The 22,807-nt window shown below is 31.9% G+C and overlaps 1 protein-coding gene across 1 annotated transcript; it reads right to left on the bottom strand.

Moving 5' to 3' along the window:
• Positions 1–4,242: 4,242 nt before the first annotated feature.
• Positions 4,243–21,399, bottom strand: LOC136978154 (ATP-binding cassette sub-family C member 4-like). The gene is made up of 5 exons (XM_067273807.1): positions 21,312–21,399; positions 13,013–13,123; positions 5,385–5,490; positions 5,088–5,306; positions 4,243–4,281 (listed from the first exon to the last, which is right to left on the bottom strand). Exons 1-5 carry the CDS (start codon positions 21,374–21,376, stop codon positions 4,243–4,245), a joined length of 540 nt encoding a protein of 179 aa, XP_067129908.1. The 5' UTR covers positions 21,377–21,399.
• Positions 21,400–22,807: the final 1,408 nt, after the last annotated feature.

The following is a 22,807-nucleotide window of genomic DNA, read 5'->3' as shown; positions in this document are numbered from 1 at the left end:
TTGCCTACAAATGTAAGTTTTATGTATAATAAATATTTTTGGAAAATATTATTATTTTCAATGAAAAATACTAGTGTAATATTTATTAAAGTTCTCAAAGAACTAATATGTTAAATTTTCTAACAATATAGACTTTTCTAAGATATAATTCATCATAAACATTTTTTGGTTTACTTCCAGTTAAAATCTTTTGAGTTTATTTTATAATCCTAATAGTAGTACTCAGCATATGACACTCCGTATTACTCTTTTCATAATTATTATTAAATAACAAATTTCTCTTGACTTTACTGAGAGCTATTGCTATAAAAGTGTTGTCAGCAGCTGAAGAGGAGTCTAGATCCAAACTGCATCCCGGAAAATAACAATTCCATGTGAGTGATTTCATTTTACATTTCAGATATTTTCCTGTGCAGTAAATCTTAATTTTATCAAATTGTGAAATTAAGAATATTGCTTCGAATATTAATAAATTGTGAGTAGTATATAGAGTTGAAACACTCTGAGATAATTTGTTAAAAATTTAACATTTTATAACTTTTATACCAGTAACGCTCATGATTTTGGAGGGAAAGACGTCGAGCAGGAGAAAAACACAACAGATTTTGCCATAATTGGTAAATCACTTCAAGCGATTCTGATATGATTCGTATCCCAAAAACTCTTGGGACCTACAAATCACACTCATTTTAGGTCTTCCTTCAGATATACTTTTCCGCACAATTTGAACAAGCGTTTTTGAAATAAATCGCCGTTTTTATATGTATTTTATATAGATATAAAAGAATTAATATTTTTTAATATATTTATTTACGTAGGAGAATCCATATTTTTAAAGTTTTATATATTTAAGAAAATTAATATATATATATAACTTTAATATTTAAGAGATTTTAATATATAAGTTTTGTTTGATTGTTAAGAGTCTCATGGCAATTATTTAAACATCTCTCTTTAAGAGATTGGTGGCGCGATCTGTTGACTTCATGTCGCAATAATGATTAAATAAACGACAACAACTTTCTCTCTCTCTCTCTTTTATTGCAAGTAAAAATCATGAGTTATAATAAAAATTATTACAATAACAATAAAATGGGTACATTTCTTAATTTACGAATTTAAAATAAAGGGTTACAATAATTTTAAAAAATGATTAAATTTTCTTAATTTACGAATTAAACAGAACGAGTCACAATAATACAAAATGGTTACATTTCTTCATTTAAATTAAATAAAAAACACTAGTGCGCATGCGCAAAAACATAATGAAACCAAATCGCGAATTTAAAATTATTTTATTTGAAAAAATGGAAGAGTGCAGTGACGATATGCTACCTGCAATCCATTGGACTGCGTTTTCTCGACTCAATGAGACATTATTAGTTCCGTACGCCTTCTCTAGATCCTTGTTCCCTTGCATCAAGTTGGCAGAAGAATCTGCTAAAGCACAAAAGTTTCCATTGACCATTAAAATTCTATACTCTGTAGATTTCCGACTACAGTTTATATCAAAAGTGAAACATTTCCGATGAATGCTTACAGCAAAGGAATCTTACCATCATTTCAGCTTAAAAATTCTAGACAAATCCAGCAGAACATTCAACAATTTTGACAAATTTTCACTAACTCAGAAAAACATAATCCTCACTGTGGACCCGAAAATAATATTCCAAAAATGTATTTTGAATACGAAGGTAAAAAACAATAAATTACATTTTTTTTCGAAAATTTTTTTGTCTTCTTTTTATTTAATAATAACACAATCATTAATTGTAAATAATATATTTTTAAGTTCGTTGATCTAAAAAAACAAGTTGCAACACGAAAAAAAGTTTTAAAACTTCATTGACCTGGATGGAAAAAAAATATTTTTTTCATGAACAGATGGCGCCAGGAGATGTTTGTAAAAACCAACAAAGCTATATATAAAAATATTATTTTTGTTAATGTTGGTCTAAAAACAAGTTGCAACATGAAAAAAATATAAAAGTTCATTGGTCTAATCAATAGCGTCATAAAAAAATATAAAAAAAGCTTATTGGTCTAAAAACAAAACTAATTGATTGCGTCATACAAAAAATATCATTGGTCTAAAACAAATCAATTCCATCATATAAAGCACTACAAACTAAAGTTAGGTTAGTATTATATTAACATCGAAAGAAGACAAGTCAATCATTTCATTAAAAAAATGGGGGCAAAAAACATAGCTCTGCTCTCTCACAAATTAAATTCAAATGTTGATTGGAAAGATTTCTCTAGATTAAATTTAACGGAAGATGTAATAAGACGACTTAAAACTAGAGTTGATTGGGATATTATTTCTGAAAAAAATCTTGGTAATGATTTTATTCATGAGTTCCAACATAAATTAAACTGGGATAAAATGTGGAAAAGCAGACATTACTCCCTTGATTTTTTAAACAAGTATGTTCATCGAATTAACTGGGATAATGTTTGTCATTATCAGAAGTTAACAGATAACTTTTGAGTGAACATTGTGATCGTCTAAACTGGAATCTTGTGTCTCAATATCAAAAACTGACACAACATTTCATTTTAAGTTTTAAACATTACTCAATATGACACTTGTTTGTAAACATCAACAATTGCACAAAGACACTATTAAAGCACTTGAAAACCATGTGGATTGGGAAATTATTTCAGAATATCAAGATTTATTCGAAAGATTTATGGAAGATTTCAAGCATAAATTGGATTGGTGTGGCATCATTAGTAATCAGAAACAACTGACAACCAAATTTATATTGAATAACTATCAATTTGTTCTACTTAATGTTTAGCGAAAATATGTAAAAGGCTTTAATTTTTTTAAAATATAATTAATACATTTATACACTTATGTTTTTTTGTATACTGACTGCTTATTTCCGAATTGATTTAAATGTTCTTTTTGTTTTAATAAAAAAGATAAGAGTATCATTGCTGTCAATTATTTAAAAAAAAACACATATATATAGTGTAGAAGAATACATAATTTTGAAATAGCGAATAGTGTGTTCCGATTCGTGACGGTACGCATCATGCGTTATTTCTTTTGATATTTAAATCGTTGATGGAAAAATTATAAAATATTATTATATAAAAATTATATAATTTTTTAGTCAACAGATGGCGCTACCAATCTCGTAAGGAGAGATTTTTAAACCATCGCCATGAGACTCAACAATGAAACAAAACTTATATATATAAAAATCTCTTAAATATTAAAGTTAATATATATATATAATTCTCTTAAATTTATATAACTTTTTAAAATATTGATTCTCTTAAGGAAAAAAAGAGATGTATAAACTTATATAGAGATGTAACAAAACTTATATATAAAAATATTAATTGTCATAAATATATATAAAACTTTAAAAATATGGATTCTCCTACATAAATAAATATATTTAAAAATATTAATTCTCTTATATCTATATAAAATACATATAAAAACGGCGATTTATTTCAGAAACGCTTGTTCAAATCGTGCGGAAAAGTATATCTGAGGGGGTACCTAAAATGAGTGTGATTTGTAGGTCCCAAGAGTTTTTGGGATACGAATTATATCAGAATCACTTGAGCGATTTACCAATTATGGCAAAATCCGTAGTGTTTTTGCTCCTGCTCAACGTCTTTCCCTCGAAATCATGAGCGTTACTGGTATAAAAGTTATAAAATGTTAAATTTTTAACAAATTATCTCAGTGACTCTCAACTCTATACTCATGTATTAAAGTTTAGGTGGCCTGTCCAAGGCGGAGCCAAACTCGCTTCATCCGCCGGGGACTCTACCCAAAGTGATTGCCAACAGTAAAATGGGCACTGGGAACAAGGCCAGAGATAGGGCCAGCAGTTCCAAAAACATAGCCAGTGCTGCCTGACCCAAAGGCTATACTAGGCATATGTTTGCTCCCTTGATCCAAAAGCCAGACCAAAGTGCAGATACACATTTGATCTTAGCCAAAAAAGGCCAAGAAGCGATCAACTCTATACTACTATTGTGCAATTGAGAAAAAATGAAAATGTAATATTGCTTCGTTTGATCAAAGGGCAATTCGTAAATTGGTATTCTTTAGTTTTTCTCCGCTATGTATTTTCATGTTGATGGTAACTTTTTAGCATAAGACACCCATTCATTATTCTCCTGTATATTTCCAACTTTTCTGTACTCATCCCTAATGGGAATGCACCGGTTGTATGATGTCAGCCTTCTCCCATTTTACAATTGAGCGTTCTACTTGCTCCATGGTGGACAACTAAGTGCAACACTGTTCTTAAACGATATCAAAAAAAGATATTGTTTAAGGCGTACTTCGACATTTTGTTTTTGTGATTTTGATGTTTTCTTTTTGATTCTCAACTGTCTGTTTTCTTATGCAATTCTATAGACTCCTGCTTGTGTTTCTTTAACTTTTTTTTCCTTGATCATATCTAAAAAGTTTTTAAATGGTGGATGCTTGTCTAAACCTCAGTTAATGGAGGAGTGTCTAAACGCTAGGGACTTTGAAAGATTACCATCAGCATGGAAATACATGATGGAGAAAAACTAAAGTATATGAATTTAAAGATTGCCCTTTGGTCAAACGAAGAAATATTACATTTTCATTTTTAACTTTACATTCTATATTAACACATTTATTGTAATTATATTTTATGTTTCATAATTGATTATTAATGTAATTTGATTTTTTGTAACGTTGTTTTTTTAAAAAGTTGTTTAATGTTATTTTATTGATATTTAAATTTATTATATTCGAAATTCTGTTAGAATGTTATGTTCTAACAATAGAATTTAATATAACGCATGAAGATGGCTTGTAGAACCAGCCGAGAACGTTCGTGATTATTAAACGTTTTCCTTGGTAAAATAAGGTGTTGTATATGGTTTATATAAACTGATATTTCAAATTACTTTCAAAGATAAAATTACAGAACAATCGATTGCTGGCAGAAGTCGTTTACAAACAGTTTGCATTTGATTTTAATTTGTTTGATCCATTTAATAAAACTTCACTTTTGTATGAAGAATATAAAAGCAATACAGTTCATCACTTATAATACATTATATTTGCTACTCACCTTCCTATATGTAAGAGTACAGAAAGCTATTTTTAACTTCATTGCATGTAATTCAGTTATAAACACATTAATATTAAATGTAAACATATAAATCGCCATTAGGCTAAAAAATCCCGCAACTGTAGCATAAAAATTGTATTGATTCGATTCCTGTCTGTTCTCAAAATAATTTATTATTAATCCTGCAAAGTATGCTTGGCCTGCAATTAACATCGTTATCTGCAAATGAAGATAAATATCAGTTATTTAAATTATTTAGTACAATTTTTACGTCGTTCAAATCAGTTGTCATAATACCTGAATGAGTGAAAGTAACATTATTATTAAGTATTTCCAACCAACGAAACGTAATAAAGCTTTCAGTATGCTTGAATTCTCTTTCTGCAATTCTCTGTTCCATTCTCTGAAAAGAAATTGCAATAAAGCCTAAAAATTAATAACAATATTTGAATCAACGAACTATTCTAGAATTTTGTTTATAGTTATGAATCAATATAATGCTTTTAAACTACCATTTTAATTTGAAATACAGTAAAAGGTTATTAATCTAGCACGTGAAGATCTGGAATGTCTATTATTAATCGGCCACGCTAGTATTCTGTTATTCAAAATGTAAGTAGCGAACCGAAAATCGGAATCAATTGTGGACTAAAGATCCGGTAGCCAAACTCAAACTAAAATCGGGATTGCTTCTATATACGTCATTATAAGAAGAGGAATGTAATGTTAACACAGTATAACCATGTAATGTTTCATTTTAAAAATGGCCCGTGAATAAATAGCATACCTAAACAGATCACAGATTTGCAGCAGCTTCTGTTGTTACAGAATGCACAATGTGTGCAGCGAACAGATGGCGTTTAACTTATATAATTTTGTATTATATACACAACTCTTAAATATTTTTGCGTTTTCAACACCCAGACTTCCCTCTAAATAAGTACCCAACATGCTAAAAGAACTGCGTATATCAAAATAAATAAACAAATGAAAATATAGTTAACAAAGTTAACCACGAGGAATACATTGTTTAAGTTCCATTTTTTTTTCTATTATATATTTCCACTCTGTTGGAAGCGCATGCATTTAGGCAACGGTTTTTTTTTTATTTTGCTCTTTTAAATTTCCGCCTTTTCCATATCCAATGCAATGGATGGAGAGTGCACTGTGTCAATGTAGTTTGATTCCTCCCACTTTACAACCGCTCCTTCGGTCTGTGTGCCATGATCGCTAGGATTGTGTTGTTGTGTCCTTTTTCAACGTTGTATTTATGTTCTCGCAAACGTAATACAAATTTCTTCTAGTCACACACATACGCCTCTGCGATTCCTAACTGTTGGTTCCTAAATGGTATTTTATATACTCTAGGTTTCTCTTCCTATTATATGCTGTCTTTACTGTATCTTTAACAATATTTTGTTTTCTTTTATAGATCATTTTTAGTTTTTATAGAAAAAAAGCGAAAGTCATTAAGACAGTCACTCTCTATCCATTTATTTTACACGAATGGAGCTTACAAGATTTCCGCCATCTTGGAAGTTGTAAGTCGGCAGAGGCCTCTAAGTCTTCCTATCCTTTCCAAGATAGTCCCAAAAAAAGGAATTTTCCTGGTTCGCGAATGACAGTTACCTCGACGAACACAGGATGATGCTGTTGACTTCCGGTGATAAGAAGCTGTCGATCCGAGGACCAGATATAGAGACGAAGATGGGCACGAGACACATACACAACAATTGATTCTGACACTTTTGGGAGAAGCCGGCGCGTCTTCGAAATCCCGGGTTATTTTTCATTTCTATCCTCGATCGCTATTCCGATTGGTCACTTTTCCTCGTTCTTGCTTTCAAAGAAGTTGATCGTTGATCACTCGTTACAGAGTGTAACGAGACATCAGCTTAGATCACGGGAGAGGTCAAAATCGATATTTAATTCGACTCCCCAACCGGAGATGGTCGATATTAGAACTTACATTCTTTCATAAGTTCACGTCGTATTTTCATACGAAAAATTATTTTAACGCGAATTTCAGTAAAGATTCACAAACTTCCGATATAAACGGAAAGTCATATTATTGCAATTCAAAAATCTTTCCCCGAAAGGAGTTAGATATAAGACCGGCACGACTCTCTTATTAATAGGAAAAGTATGTCGTATAGGATCAGGGATGGCCAGCTTTTGTGTACGTGAGATCTACTTTTTATCTTAAAAATATATTCGTGATCGACTTGTTGTCATAGCATAGTCTAATGGGGAAGGGGAGGCGTGAAATACATACTATGTTTATACACTGTGTTTCAGTACAAGGTGCACTCTTTTGCTAATCTATCAATAGTTCGCGGGAGTGCACTCGTACTAAAACACCCTGTTTATCTACCTACGAAAAACAACATAATTATTTAACGGGCCAAAAATCTCACATCCAGGGGAATTAAAACATCAATTATTAACAATATTTATTAATTCAAAATAGCTACAGATAAAGACAGATTTAGAATTTATTTTATTATCTTAACATTAATGGGAGGACTGAGTTTGCACGTCTCTAATCAAGTAGTCATAATTAGGTGTATATCCTGACAAAGATAATAATAATGAGTCTTCAATACGGGAATCAGTCAGGACAGAACGTTGTTTAGTCTTCGTTAACTTTAAGTATGAAAATGCCGATTCACACAGGTATGTAGATCCGAAACAAGAATAAATATATTCGCTACATTTGGTGATACTGGGCTGTCTTTCTCGGTTGACGCATTTCCAAAAATCTTCAAATTTTCTGGCTTGTAAGATTAAATCAGTTTGTAAAATTATAATTTCATTTTCTAATGCCTTTTGCTCATACGAAATATGTCTGAAATTTTTTGGCTAATACGTTTCACACAAATCTTTCTTAAAAGGAAAAGATATAAATTCCACAATTTCCTTTTTCAAGAAAAGAAGCTACCGTATGACAGTACCAAATATTCAAGCTAAATGGCTTTGTTTTTCTGAGTCGAGTCATAACTGCATGCATACTCGTTGCGTTTGATTACAAGTGTAACACATTAAGTGAAGACATAGCGAGCGATCGACCTTAAAACTGGCTTCGCGCATCGACTTGTTGGACCACCACTGTTGTATAGGATCAAGACATTACTAATTTGAGGTGGAAAGCATATTTGAAATTACATAAATTAAAAATTGCTATCTCGGCATTGAGACGATATCACAATAAATAATTGCTCATTATATTATTCCTCACATTCAAAGTTTATAAAACAAGACATTTAAAAGTGTGACGTCATTTCCTGTTTATGGAAAAAGCCTCTTTAGATTTAACTCTTACGTTGTTAAATAAAATTTTCTTCGTACAGGTAGGCATCCTACAACATGGTACCTTTACAACGCGGTTTAGGGTATTTAGAAACGAATTATCTTTCACATAACAGAAAAATCGGCAACGAATCTACATAAGTGCAGTGGAACTTGATGAAACAAGCTCATAAGTGCAGTGGAACTTGATGAATAAGGCCAGTCAAACATTCTCGAACAACTATAATAAGTGACGATGAGGACTGAATTTGTGAGCATAACATTATGTTTCTTTTTGATTTTGACTTGAAATCATAATCTTTTTACTTTTTATATGATGTTGAATTTTATTTAAGCTTTTTATGTAAATAAATTTAAAAAATGATGAAAATGTTACGCTATAAAAGGCAGTTTTTCTCTTTTTAGAACTGAATTCCAGATTTTTGTATTAAGTTGGTGTCTCCTATAACGCGATTTCCCACAACGCGGTATTCTCAGAGAACGTATCTACCGCATTGTAGGAGGCCTACCTGTATTTATTTCCATTATTTTCATATATGGTTATATTGTGACATCTGACACGTAACAAACATCAGCACATGAGGAAATTACTTATAATATTAACAATTCAAAAAATAAAACACTGGAACTATGCTACTGTATTTTGGGGCCATCCATAAATTACGTAAGGTATTTTGGAGTGGGTAGGGGTCAAGAATTTATTAGGATTTCTTACTGAGAGGTAGGAGGTAATAGATCTCGTCTTACGTAATATTTTTATTTTTTGATCTCGTTGAGTGAGTGGAGTTTTGAATTTGGCTTCAATTTGGCGGTTTCTATTAAGAACGCTCGTTGTACTAACGCCATCTCGTGTGACGTGATGGAATAATAAGGCAAGCAAACTCACTGCTCTACACATTTTTATCGTGGAAGAAAGGCCGTATGATTTCTCTCTTTTTTTTTATTAGAATAACTGCACCACTTCTTTGAATGTATACACTATGAATAGATGAACCAAAATACATGATACAAAGTAAACATAAAATTAGTATTCGGCTTTTAGTGAAAACTAAAATGTATAACTTGAAATCATAAATTATAAATAAGTGTTTTCTTTTATATTTTTTTAAAACATAATTTTAAAAAGCATCAAACAGTGGCTTCTGAACAAGCTTATCGAGTGGACATGGCCACCTGAAACCAAGCGTAAAGATTTCTAATTTTAGAATAAAGCTTGGACTCCACATTATCTGAAAACAGAAACTCAGAAACAGAACTGAAACATATAGCGTTTTCATTTCAGTTCTGTTTTCGTTTTACCTTGACGAAGTGAAATGAACGTTACGTGGAAATGCGCCATCTGTTGGTCAGTTCTGTAATTGTCATAAAGGGTCAAACATGGACGACATTATGGATTTCGCATTTATTAACAATGAAATTGTTAATAATCTTTGAATTATTTACATTTTTTGTCGTACAGACATCTGTATTTTCTAACTTCTTCGATGAATAATTCCAAATTATTTGTTTCCTCGTCTCTTTTCGCTACACTTTCCGCAATTACGACAATCAAACTAGACGTGACTAATACACGTGACTACGCGTCACAAATCCTTGCGTTTTTATTGGTTGCAGCAAGACAGAAGCGCGGAAAGAAAACGGAAAAGTTAAATAATTTTTAACTATGCTTTCAGTCTTGTTTCTGTCCAACTGAACGTTCCAAAACTGAAAGTTTCATCAGTTTCGCTTTCAGTTTTACGATTACGTCGCGGATTCCAGTAATGTACAGTCCAGGCTTAAGTCTATCTTGATCATAAGTTGTACAATGAATAGATCATATGGTTGACAGTGTGTAAAGCAAAAGCAAGAGACAGTTTCTGCCCGGTTATACATCGCCAGGTAGCTTCTAAAATTATCATGCTATAAGTAGTTGAGCAGTAGCAAACGTTAAATCTCTAAGTGGTGATGAGAACCTGCAATCAACACTAGGAAAATAAAGTCTTGTTATTCTACCAGTTTTATTGCTCAAGCATTGTTGATTTCTCTTTTGCATAACGTTGTCATGAATAATTTTTAAGGCTGCTACATGAGAGAGGGATGTGAGTGTAGTCCAAGTCAGTGTTCTTTGCAGCTGACTTAACCTCAAAGTCAGCTTTTTCATCTCCTAGTATGCCAGTATGACCAGGAACAAATATAAAAGTTATCATATTTACAAGATTTTTAATATTGTGCTGGATATATGTGATTTTATTGCTATTGCAATTGGAATTTAATAAAGCTTTTAAGACAGACTGAGACTCACCGTAATTGTTGATAGACAGAGGTTTGTTTGGTAGTGAAGTGACCCACAGCTTGGTAGACAGCATCTTTAGCTTGATATGTGGGGGTATCTGTACCTTCCACTTATTTCGGGCAAAGTATGTCAGTTTGGAGAAAGATACAGATACTTGAGCCGACATGAAGAAGGCTTTTCATCTAGATATTAATGTCTGCATGGTTATCTATGGAGGAAGCAGATGAAACCAAATTTACCCTGGGGATAACCTTGTTTACAGGGCAATGAACAGAGATAGGATAATTGCAATGTGGTAGCATATGAACAGCCGTAGATAAGAGTAGAGACTGTCGTTGAGCCTTGATGTTTATGTAGTAGTTTAGAACCTTTTCTACAATACATAGTGGCAAAGGGATGAGCTCTGCTAGCATCAGAGAGGCATTAGTAGAAACAGTTGTGCAGCACTTCGAAATTCTGATGGAAAACTGTCTTTGAAGGGAGAATAATTTACTGGCTACTGAATTTTTACTAGTTACATGATTCCAGCTAGAGGCCCCGTAAAGCAGCATTGGTTGCATTGCCCATTATATAGAGTTTTACAAGCTTTATGATTTTATCCCCAGGTGCATGTAGCACATTTTAGTAGCATGTAGTTTATTTTCTTGGCTTTAGCCAAGATGTAATTAATATGACATCAGAATGTGGTTTCTCTCTATTCTCTCTTGTTTCATTTTGTATGACGTTTCTCTTTATACGTGCACTAGTCGATCTGTCAAAGTTTTTTGCGTCCTTTTATGGAAATTAAAATTAATATAAAAATGACATTGACTATTGATAATATTATGACGTTGATTACTGACAATAATAATAATAATAAGACTGTTAATGATTAAAAAATAAAATTCTTAAAATAAATGGTTCGTTCGAATTCATTAAATTTTTATATTTTTACATTTGTTCACATAAAGTCTTTTATAAATAATAGTACATATTAATTAACTAATAATTATTAAATATTTTGGACCTAAGGTTTGTAGGGTTTCATATAATAATATAATAATAATATTCAGAGCCAAACGTTAGAGTTGAAAGTTGAAATTTGGTACACAGTTAGGGTACGTCACGAGAAGCTACTAAGAAGATTTTTCGAAATTTTTCCCCACGGGGAGAGAGACAGGATCAAGGCTTAACCTCCTCAACAATGGAGTGTTAAGTAACAATGGAGAACAAGAAAAGCGACGTGCAAGATTTACGGGCGCTGGAGGAAAAAAAAAAAAAAGTAATATGTTAAGCATATTCGATTTTCAAATTTAACAGATTGTACTCGGTTTTCTCGACTTTCTGTTAGAACATTCGATGAAAATCGAACGATTAATCAGAAAGTCGATGAAAATCGAACGATATATAGATCAAGTCGGAAATCGACGATATTAGAGACAAGTCGTGAAATCGAACATATTAGATATTCGATTTCAAATTCGACCTTTCTTTAGAAATACTTAGTTTGTTGATGAAATTACTCTTTTCTTCTTGACTATAAGCGTAATAATCTTAATTTGCTATCATTACTTTTGCCCGAGCAACGCCGGGCCTATCTGCTAGTATTAAATATTGGACTAAGGTTTGTAGGGTTCATAGACATAATCAAATATTGTAGTGCCACATCACTAGCGGACATTTGAATTTGCCGACTAGAACGCAGTCGGTTAACCGATAAGTCGGTTAATCGAGGGTCGGATAATCGGTGTTCTACTGTATTACGGTTTCTTACACGGGGGTGGGTGGGGGTCTAGAATGGCCGAAATTGCCCTTACGAAATTTATGGACGGCCCCTTTAAGATAATATAAGATTGTCCTTTTCTTCTATGTGCAGTATCGTCCTAAGTTTATTCGCTTGTGAGGACGTGAAAATAAATGTGAAGAAACAAAGTCTTATTTAACGACGTAAAACAATAAACCTACAGAAGCTTGTTTTCGCTAAACAGGATATGACGTCACAAGTTTTAATTTCTTGTTTTATACGTTTTAAACGTCAGGAATAATAATAGTAATAATAATACCAATAATAATACCAATACTGTGGTAAAATAATAAAATAATAATGTTACTCATAAAAAACCAAAACTACCTCTAAACTAAAATTTCAATGATTCGAAGTTTATCGTGTAGTTGCAGTATTTAGCTTCTTATCTATCGCCTCTGAGACATGAAACTTCCGAAAACATAAGGTAAACACTCAATTCTTAGTGTTCCAATTTTTACTATTTAATGTGATTAGACTTATCGAAACGATAAATAAAGCTAATTGAATCAAGTAGCAGCAACTGAAATATCAATGTCCACGAGTAAATAATTAACTTACTTCTGAAGCAAATCTCCAAGATACTCCGAAGTATGATATTTCGAAATTTCGTATAAATCTTCTTCTTTCAAAACTCGCTTTCTTCCCTCGTTTATTAATGGAAAAATCCAACTGGAAAAAATAATATAATTATTTTTCTTGTTTACCGTAATTTTCTTCTACTGATAATTCTGAAATTGTTATAATTATAGTCAACTTACCGTACAACACAATGAACGACGTTTATCAACACAAATAATTTATCGTAATCATTTGTTGAAATTAAAAAATTTTTATTTTCTAACTTTAAAGATTGTTTCGAATTTCTGACTATTTAAAACGCATACAGGATATTGTCAGCATTAAACAATTATATCTGACTGAATGCGCTTAAACAAGATAAAAACATAGGAATGAAGTTTTCACATCGAACTAGTTAAATTAAATAAAATAGCTAATCAAAGTGACAGAAGAAAGCGAAGTACGATAGCGTTATCTCTTTACAACTGAAATATGAAGTTAGCTTTGTGGGAAACATTCGATACAATACATATTTCCCGTGCTAAATCTACATAACAACGTGCTATATAACAATGATAGTGTGGGAAACGCCGGGAGGTAGGACGGAAGTCGGACTCTGTCTATGAAATTTCATTTTTTCTGCATTATTGTCAAAACACGGTACTAAATCATGCTAAAATCTAATTACAATTACAAGATTTGCACCAAAATGTGACAGAAGGTTATCAGGTATTTAAGTTTCAACCTTCAAACCCTAGAGCTGGAAAAAATTACTTCTCAATCAGATCAATAATTTCCAATATTAATAACTATGAATGTTTTCAATGTCTGTGATTTAAATCATCCAATTCATATGCATTAGATTATAAGTGGTATATCTAGAGAATAAGATTTTTGTTAGATAAATAAACTAGTGAAGAAATTATGTCAAAAATTATTTATAAATAATTTCCGAAACTTTTTAAGCGGTATAGAAAAACTAAGAAACTGCGATATTAGACGAAAGTTGTATAATTTGCTTGTTTTTTGGCATTAAGGAATCTATATATATAATCGAGACGAGTTGATAATAATAATAATAATAAATAATTAAATGCGAAACATAGAGTTAAAGCAATAAACACGTAGTCATCCCAGTACTCACATATCTCTTTTGAGTTATACATTGGACTCACACAGATCTCGAGCAACTCCAAAGGAAAACAAGAACAACACTTACTAAGCATAAAACAACATCATCCTAAATCTGCCACAGAAAGATTAACCCTTCCACGTAAAGATGGCGGACATGGCCTGGTTGACATAGTTAACCTTCTCTACAAACAAATACAGTCACTGCGAGAGTTTTTCTACAAAAAACAAGAAACATCACAATTACATAAAGCAGTAACTCTAGCAGACTCAAATAACACACCATTAAACTTACACTCACATCATATGGACACAACACAACATATAAAAAGCATAGACACCATTAAGCAATCGTGGGCTCGAAAGGCACTCCATGGCAGGCATCCTTATGATCTGGCCCAGGATTTTGTTGACAAAACTGCATCAAACAGCTGGTTAGCTCAGGGATGCCTCTTTGGGGAGACGGAAGGATTCATGATTGCCATACAGGATCAGGTCATAAATACTAAAAACTACAGAAAACACATACTCAAAGATGCAACACTCACAAATGACACATGCAGAAAATGTCATTCATGCCAGAAACTATACAACACATCACCTCTGGTTGCAAGCTCTTGGCACAGACAGATTATTTACACAGACATAACCAAGTAGCAAATATAATACACCAAGAGCTTGCAAAGAAACACAAATTAGTAGACATCCATGAACCATACTACAAATACATTCCACAGACAGTATTGGAAAACAACACGCACAAAATGTACTACGACAGAGCCATAATCACAGATAAAACAATTTACCACAACAGACCAGACATCACACTCATTGACAAACACAATAAAATCACATACATTATAGACATATCCATTCCAAACACTCACAATATACAAAACGCATGCACTGAAAAAATTAGCAAGTACACAGAACTCGCCCAGGAAATAAGGCATCTGTGGAGGATGGATAGGGTGCTTATTGTACCTGTTGTTCTCTCCTCTACAGGTGTCATACCACACACACTACACAAAAGCCTAGGCACATTAGAATTGAATAGAAACACATATATCACTCTACAGAAGGCCACTATATTGAATACATGTCATATTGTGAGAAAATTCCTGAAATACAGACACACACCACTGATACACTTCTTTAATTCTGTTTTGGTTACTATGCCTTGACTTTGGTCCAGCATAGTACACAGCCACCGGTGTTAACCGAGTATAATCTAACTTAACCCAACATAATAATAATAATAAGCGCAGAGCCCAAACGGTTAGGAGTTGAAATTTGAAATTGGTGCACACTCAGGATATGCCATGAGAACGTGCACTAAGAAGGATTTTTGAAAATTCCACTCCCCATCGAAACGAGAGAGGAGAGAGAGTTTTAGTCAGTATAAAGTGTAAATAATAAAGAAGGAAAATAAACAGTGACACGTGTATAATTTGGCAATTAATAAATAGTTTTAATCATTCCTTTTTTCGGTAACCAAAAACAACAAATCCAAAATAAACGTAATTCGAACGAATATTTCAATTCTTCCAAATTCGATAAAAATATCGAAACTATTGAATTCGGAATATAATGTTCGAACAAGCTTTTTAGATTTTAGAAGTTAATGATAAATTAATCATTTTATTCAAGTATGGTTACAATCAAAGTAAGTTCATTCCTCATTATAATGAAAAATTTTCTGAATTTTTTTTATTTTATAGGTTATTCAAATAAAAAAACTTTTTAAATACGAAATTTTACTGAATAAAGAAATTTTCAGTACTTTCCGTTAACTGGGCGCCATTTCAATTTTCAATCCGGTTTTAAAAAAAATTAATGTTTCTTTTTTGAATTTTTGACTTTATACAACGTGTACCAACATGTGTATATACATTGTGTACAAACATATTCATTGTAATGTTAAGCATGTGTGAATTACGAAATAAAATATCGATTTCGCTAAAAGTACTAGTATAAAATGATTGGCGCCCAGTTAACGAAAAAGTTACCGAATTTTCTATTAGATATCCGATAAATAGAATAGTGAAAACGAAATTTTTCATAAATTTGAACCCTAATCTTATAATATAATCGAGATGGGTTGATAATACTGTATTAATAATAATATTATTATTAAGCGCAGAGCTTAAACGATTAGGAGTTTAAAGTTGAAATTTGGTACACATTTATGGTACGTAATGAGAATGTACCTAAGAAGGGATTCTCCAAAATTCTCTCCGAGAGAGAGAGGGAGAGGGTTAAGGATTACCCTGAATCGAATTTTACTGTACTATTTTAGATGCGGTTTTTTGTGAAAATCGAACATATTTTTATACCTATCTAAAAATTCTATAATAAGTATCGGAAGAGGGTGAACCTAATTTTTGCACCGGTAAAAACGGGTAAGATCGGCTGTAATTTAATAATCTTAATCTTCGCTATCGTTACGTTTTGCCCGAGCAACGCCGGGCTCATCTGCTAGTATATAATATTTGCTATACATTAGGAAGTTACTTTTCATACTGTTATTCAACTTTCATATTTAGACAGTATATTTTGAAAATAATGTAAAACTATTTTTTGAAAAAATTGACAAATTACATGATTTACGTATAATTTAGTGTGAATTTTTTATTTATAAACAACTCACACTTAGTATTTTAAAATAACCATACGCTTTAATCAATTAAAAATTCGTCAGTAAATGACATTACATAACCGTTGATTATGAAAGTGGTGTAAGTCCATTTTCCGCAGTCTAATTAAGCACTTATAAACTGTCCATAAATTACGTCTGCATTTTTCTTGAAATTTTTACTCTCTCTTCCCATTGTCTCAGTTTGTCCAAGTTTCTGTAACCCCCTCCCCTCTTCGGACGTCCAACATAACTAAACCTTCATCACTTTACGAATGATAGATACCACAAGTAGAAACGAAACGTACAAGAAATTTTGAAATAAATGTAATAAAATGCGTAAACTGTATAAAATTTACTTGTTTTAACTCTCTCTCTCTCTTTTCCAGTGTGTACGTCATTTATGGATAGTTTCTTATAACAGAAGAGTAAAAGTATAAATTTTACCCACCAAAGCACAGTTTGATGGAATGGAAATAGATGGAATAAAAAAATTTAAACATAACGAGCCTAAACGAAAATCACCATGATGAATAAAATGATAAACTTATCATAAAATAGTTTAACAGTAAGTAAGTACAGTATTTTTAATGTTGAGAATAAACAACACTATTTTATTTCTTGTTATTAGCTATATATATATACATTTACGGACTATAAGACGCAACTGAATTTTGAGGCAAATTTTTCGAAGAAAAAGTGCGTTTATAGTCCGTAATACGGTAGATATGTGTAAACTACACATTGCACATGAATGGTGTTTGTATGTGGTAGTAGTCCCAAGTCTCCCATCGTGCACTATGGTGATTGCGTCTCAATAGCTATAAGGCTGTGGGAGATATGGGGGTTGAAACTGGTTAACTTCGAAAATGTGTGACGCTTCAATGAGAATGTTCCAGTTTTTTCTAGAAAGATCCAGAACCTAGAGGTGAAATTTGGTACAAAATTAGGGTACGTCATAGAAACGCACACTAAGAAGGGATTTTTCGAAATTTTCCCCGCGGGGGAGAGGAAAAAAATTAACCTGAAGAACAGCTTCTACCGTACTATTTTATATGCAAATTTTTGTATTTAACTACGTTTTAGTAGGGTACGCAATGCGAATGAACACTAAGAAGGGATTTTTCAAAATTCCCCCGCGGGGGAGAGGGAGAGCATTAAGTCTTAACCTAAAGAACGGCTTCTACTGTACTATTTTAGATAAGATTTTTTGTTTTTGATTACGTTTAGTCTTCATTCAATACTTAGGGGTGCTAAATTGATAACATTTCAGACATTGTTATAAATATTTTTTATATATTTTGATTTTCTAACCAAATGTTCGAACCGTTTTAAATTCGAATTACTGGAACGTTTACAATTATTCTATAGTCGAACCAATTCAATTATAGAACGATTGTAAACATTTCACAAAATTTATCAAATTAAAAACAGGTGTTAAATAACAATTACTATGGTTGTTGAAATATTGAATGTAAATAGGGTTTGCTTGCAAAATCCGCGCGAAAGAAGCCGCCGGTAACAGCTAGTTTATAAATAAAATCAGAATAAAACAATGTATTTCAAGTGGAATTGAATTTTATATAATTGAAATTTAATGACTTTTACAGTTTAATAATTATGAAAGTGGTGTAAGTCAATTTATGGCCCAGAAAGAATATATTAGTTTATTTAAATTCACATCGAAGTCATTATGCAATCAACTTGCATATTTCTAAAGTCGTAGAATCATTGTCAAACTTAGTACACTTTATTTATATTTTTGATTCGGCTAAATTGCAAACCTTTAAATATTTAGAAAAAAAATGGACTTACACCACTTTTATAATAAACGGTCCATTTATTACTGCCGATTCATTGAATTCATTAATAAAACCTAAACCTAATAATCGTAATATGTGAAAATTGTTGTTCTTAGTTTTTAGTTATTAACAGTTTCAACTCTTTGTCTTCTAATTGTGATTCCATCGATTCGGTTGGCTGTAGTAAGGGTGACGCGGTTTCCAGTTGAAGAACAGTTTTCGATTTAGAAGCATTTCTTTTACATTTTAATTTCCCCACTTTTTTAATCTTTCTGCACTCGGTGTCAGCAGGAGCACAGCCATTCTTTGTGTGTTTTCTTGATTTAATTGTGTACAAATAACATTTCAAGACGAAAGCTGTTATACAAAAACCTGCAAGTAAACTTGCCGTTGTTGATGTTCGTGACAGACAGCGATTGCTTTGAGTTGACGTATATAATGTGGAAGGATCTATGTTTCATCTTCTGTTATCTTCTTATTAATCTCCACAATGCGTCGTTGAATATCTATAGTATCCTCTATAATTTTTCTGCAAACAGCCATCTATCGATCGTCTCGAAAAATTTCATTTTGCGAGGTCTCTCGATTGAGTTGGAGACAGCTAAAGTTTCTTTGGAAGGTATTGTATGTGTTACCTAACTTGTATTACCGGGAAAACCCGATTTTACGCCAAAGAAATTTTTGCCTAGGCCAAACTAGTTTGGCATAAGCGTGTCAAGCCAAACTAGTTTAGAATTATTATTCAAGTATATTAATGGTTAAATATATTAATGATTAAAATAAAATTAAAAGGCAATCAATTAGATGAACAATATTTATTCAAACATAGTCTACTTAATTATAAAAAACAGGGTCAATGTTACTCTAGGTATCGAAGATGGCGGCTCGTCTCCGAGTCCAGCAATCAGAAGACAGGAACAATGGGGACTGCGTTCTAACCTAACCTAACCTGGATACTAATAAATTACCATAATTATCAGCAACCAAATTATTAGAATAGGTTAGGTTAGGTTAGAACGTGCGTCCCCACGGTGGCGCCTCGTCTCTGATTCCAACCAATCAAAAGACAGGGAACAGTGGGGACACGCGTTCTAAACCAAAACCAAACCTATTATAATAAATTACCATAAATTATGAAGTAGACTATGTTTGAATAAATATTGTTCATCTAATTGATTGCCTTTTAGTTTTATTTTAACCATTAATATACTTGAATAATAATTCTAAACTAGTTTCGCCTAACACGCTTACGCCAAACTAGTTTGGCCTAGGCAAAACTAGTTTGGCGTAAAATCGGGGTTTGCCGGTAACAATGTGCATAATTACGTCTTGATTCAGATAGTAGCCATCCGATTGTTGAGACCAGCATCGAGCAGGAGGATTTTACGGACACTTTCACCGAAGTGGCTCATTTCCAAGTAAAGGAACCATAGAAGACCGTAAAATGCCTTTCGACGAATTCTTTAATTTTTCCTTTTTTTTAGAAAACATGTTCTAACTAAAAAGAAAGAAAGGAAAAATTGTTCGACCAGGAATGGATTGAATGATCAACCATTGTGTACGTCACTACTAATATTTGGCAACACAAGTATTATGCTAATCAGTTATCTATCGTCGTGAGTCTGGCAAATTTATTGTACAAATGTTTTCTGTATTTTGGTTTACTGAAGCATTAAAATAGGTACATAACTACTATTTTTACCTACTTATTTATTTGCCTACGTAATATATATTTTATTGTAGAATTTATTATTATTTCGTTTAATTGGGGCAGCCGCTTAATTGCGCCAAAATGGATTAGTCCCAATGTGTCCCAATTAAGCGGAATCTACTGTATATATTACGACAGCGAGAAGACTATGTATTAATGAAACTACTAGAAAGAATATGCGATCAATGAAAATATGAAAATTAATAAATTATCAATTAAATGAATTCAGTCTGCTGTGTTAAATATAAAGTTAAATTATTATCGGCCGAAAATAACTTTTTAGATATTCTAAATATATAATGGAAGATTTATGAGAAATAAATAGCCTATATTTAACTGATAAATATTCTGATATCAAAATATATCCCTGCCAATTTTACGTTTTATGAACGATATTTAAATAATGCAACGTGTAATTTCAACAACTGAATTCTTTCATAAAAATTTAAATACGTATATTATTACATAAATATTTTTTCTCGTAGTATAATGCTGTGTAACTCTATATTTATGCGATAACTTCTCCTAATGAGCTACAATAAACGTTTGTAAGTTAAGTGGTAATAGTAGTAAAAAATTTTATCGTTTATAATGAGTTAAAATAATATCTTTAAAAAACTAATCAAATTAAGTTTTAATATGTATAGTCATAATATATTAGATTAAACAAAAATTAAACACACATCCAATACAGAATATATCGGGTGTTTGATAAACAAAGTAATTTTAAGTAAATCTTTTTGATTTATCTCATGAATCTATAAATCCCTATCAATATATACTGTAAGTTTTACAGTCTCGTGCACACGGGAAGATTTTCGGTGTTATCCTATAAAAACGGAACAGTAAATTAAAAATTAATATATAATTTGTATGTACTGTACACCTGTATCATAACATGAAATGACGGTTTGAACAAATTAAAAGTTTTGTTTTAAACAATTACTCTTGATACTATCATACTTAATAGTTATTTATATTACAAAATTTCAATTATTAATCAGAGAAAATATTACATACCAGAAAAATATACGAGAGAAAACACCAACTGTATCGAATGGGTTACTTTTTCTTCCCCTCTCCATTCTCTATTAATTTGTCTCGTCTAACTAAATAAAAGATGGAAAACTAGCCAAGTGTTGAATGAAAGTCACTTCCTTGTGCCAGTATACTATATCGTGTATACTTTTTTATACACCGTATATGTAGTATTATTCATCAAATCTACACGTCTAACAGATAACATATACACTGTGTAAATATATATTTTAAGTGTAAAGGTTTAGCGTGTTATTTGTGTTCAGAAAACCTTGAAGTTTCGTCAAGACATTACCGTATTTTACGACTATAAGACGCATCTTAATTTTTAAGCAATTTTTTTAAAAAAATACCTATAGGACGCTACGGACTATAAGACGCACCTGAATTTTGGAAGCAATTTTTCGAAGAAAAAAGTTCGTCTTATAGTCCGTAAAATACGGTATTTATAATATTTGATTTGTGTAAATAGGTCAAAGTATAATCGCAAAAGTGTTGTTTACATAAAAATCTGTCAGCGTTTTTCATCGGATAAGATGTATGTACTTGCAAATCAACTATATAAATATACGCATCCTGCTCAGTACGAAAACTGTATCCGGTTCCTCCTGGGTCAGAAGTGTATTACCTGATGTAACCTCGATTACTCTGATTTAATTAACTATTATGGTAATGGAAAATGCCCTTGCAAAAGCTGCAGCCCGACCGGTATGTACTAGTATGTAGTTTAGAAAACTGAAATTAAAATCATACTCGTAGCGTAAGCGTACGCTTACTATGCCAATGCCTAGAACTATTTCTGTGAATTGGTATCGCAAGTGCAAATAATTATTTTATCATTTTTCAATTTAAATGACTATAAACTATTAATTATATAAGTGTGTGAAAATAGCGAACACAAATTAGATTATGTTGTGTACACAAAATTATCACAGCGGTGATCAGCAAGCTTTTCCAAATGAAAATCGGAAGGAAACATCGTAAACTTCAGGCGATCCCATAAGTTACTCCTCATGAAGAGTAATTCATGGGATCGCCTGAAGCCTACGATGTTTCCTCAATTTCAGAATTACGGCCTGCTCGCTACCAATATTCACTGAAACTGCTAGTGTTATAATAATAAAATACTATATTCTATTGTTATGCACATACTGATATGTAGTTCATTCACGTCTCTTCACAAGTCCAGTTTGGATTGAATGATTTTCGTAACGAATATTATCTGAATTAATTTCCCAGCTCGTTATGTATATAACACGGAAAAGTTTTGAAATAGTATTAAACTTAAATTCTCGTACAGGTTCTTTGCAAATTTCGAAGTTTTGAGACTTCGTAAATACAAAAATATCTTTGCGTTTGTGTTTGTGTATGTCTAATTACGTCTGTGTGTTGGCGTCTAATTCGTTTAATATTTCAGGACTTAAAAAATCCAGCAACGAGTTGCTTAATTTTCACGGATTATTTTGTGGCGTCATCTG

The sequence above is a fragment of the Centruroides vittatus genome, unplaced genomic scaffold, assembly GCF_030686945.1.
Source record: "Centruroides vittatus isolate TY-2023 unplaced genomic scaffold, ASM3068694v2 contig_5, whole genome shotgun sequence".
Taxonomy (NCBI): domain Eukaryota; kingdom Metazoa; phylum Arthropoda; class Arachnida; order Scorpiones; family Buthidae; genus Centruroides; species Centruroides vittatus.
Note: the sequence above shows the minus strand (reverse complement) of the source record. Positions and strands in the feature narration are given on the sequence as shown.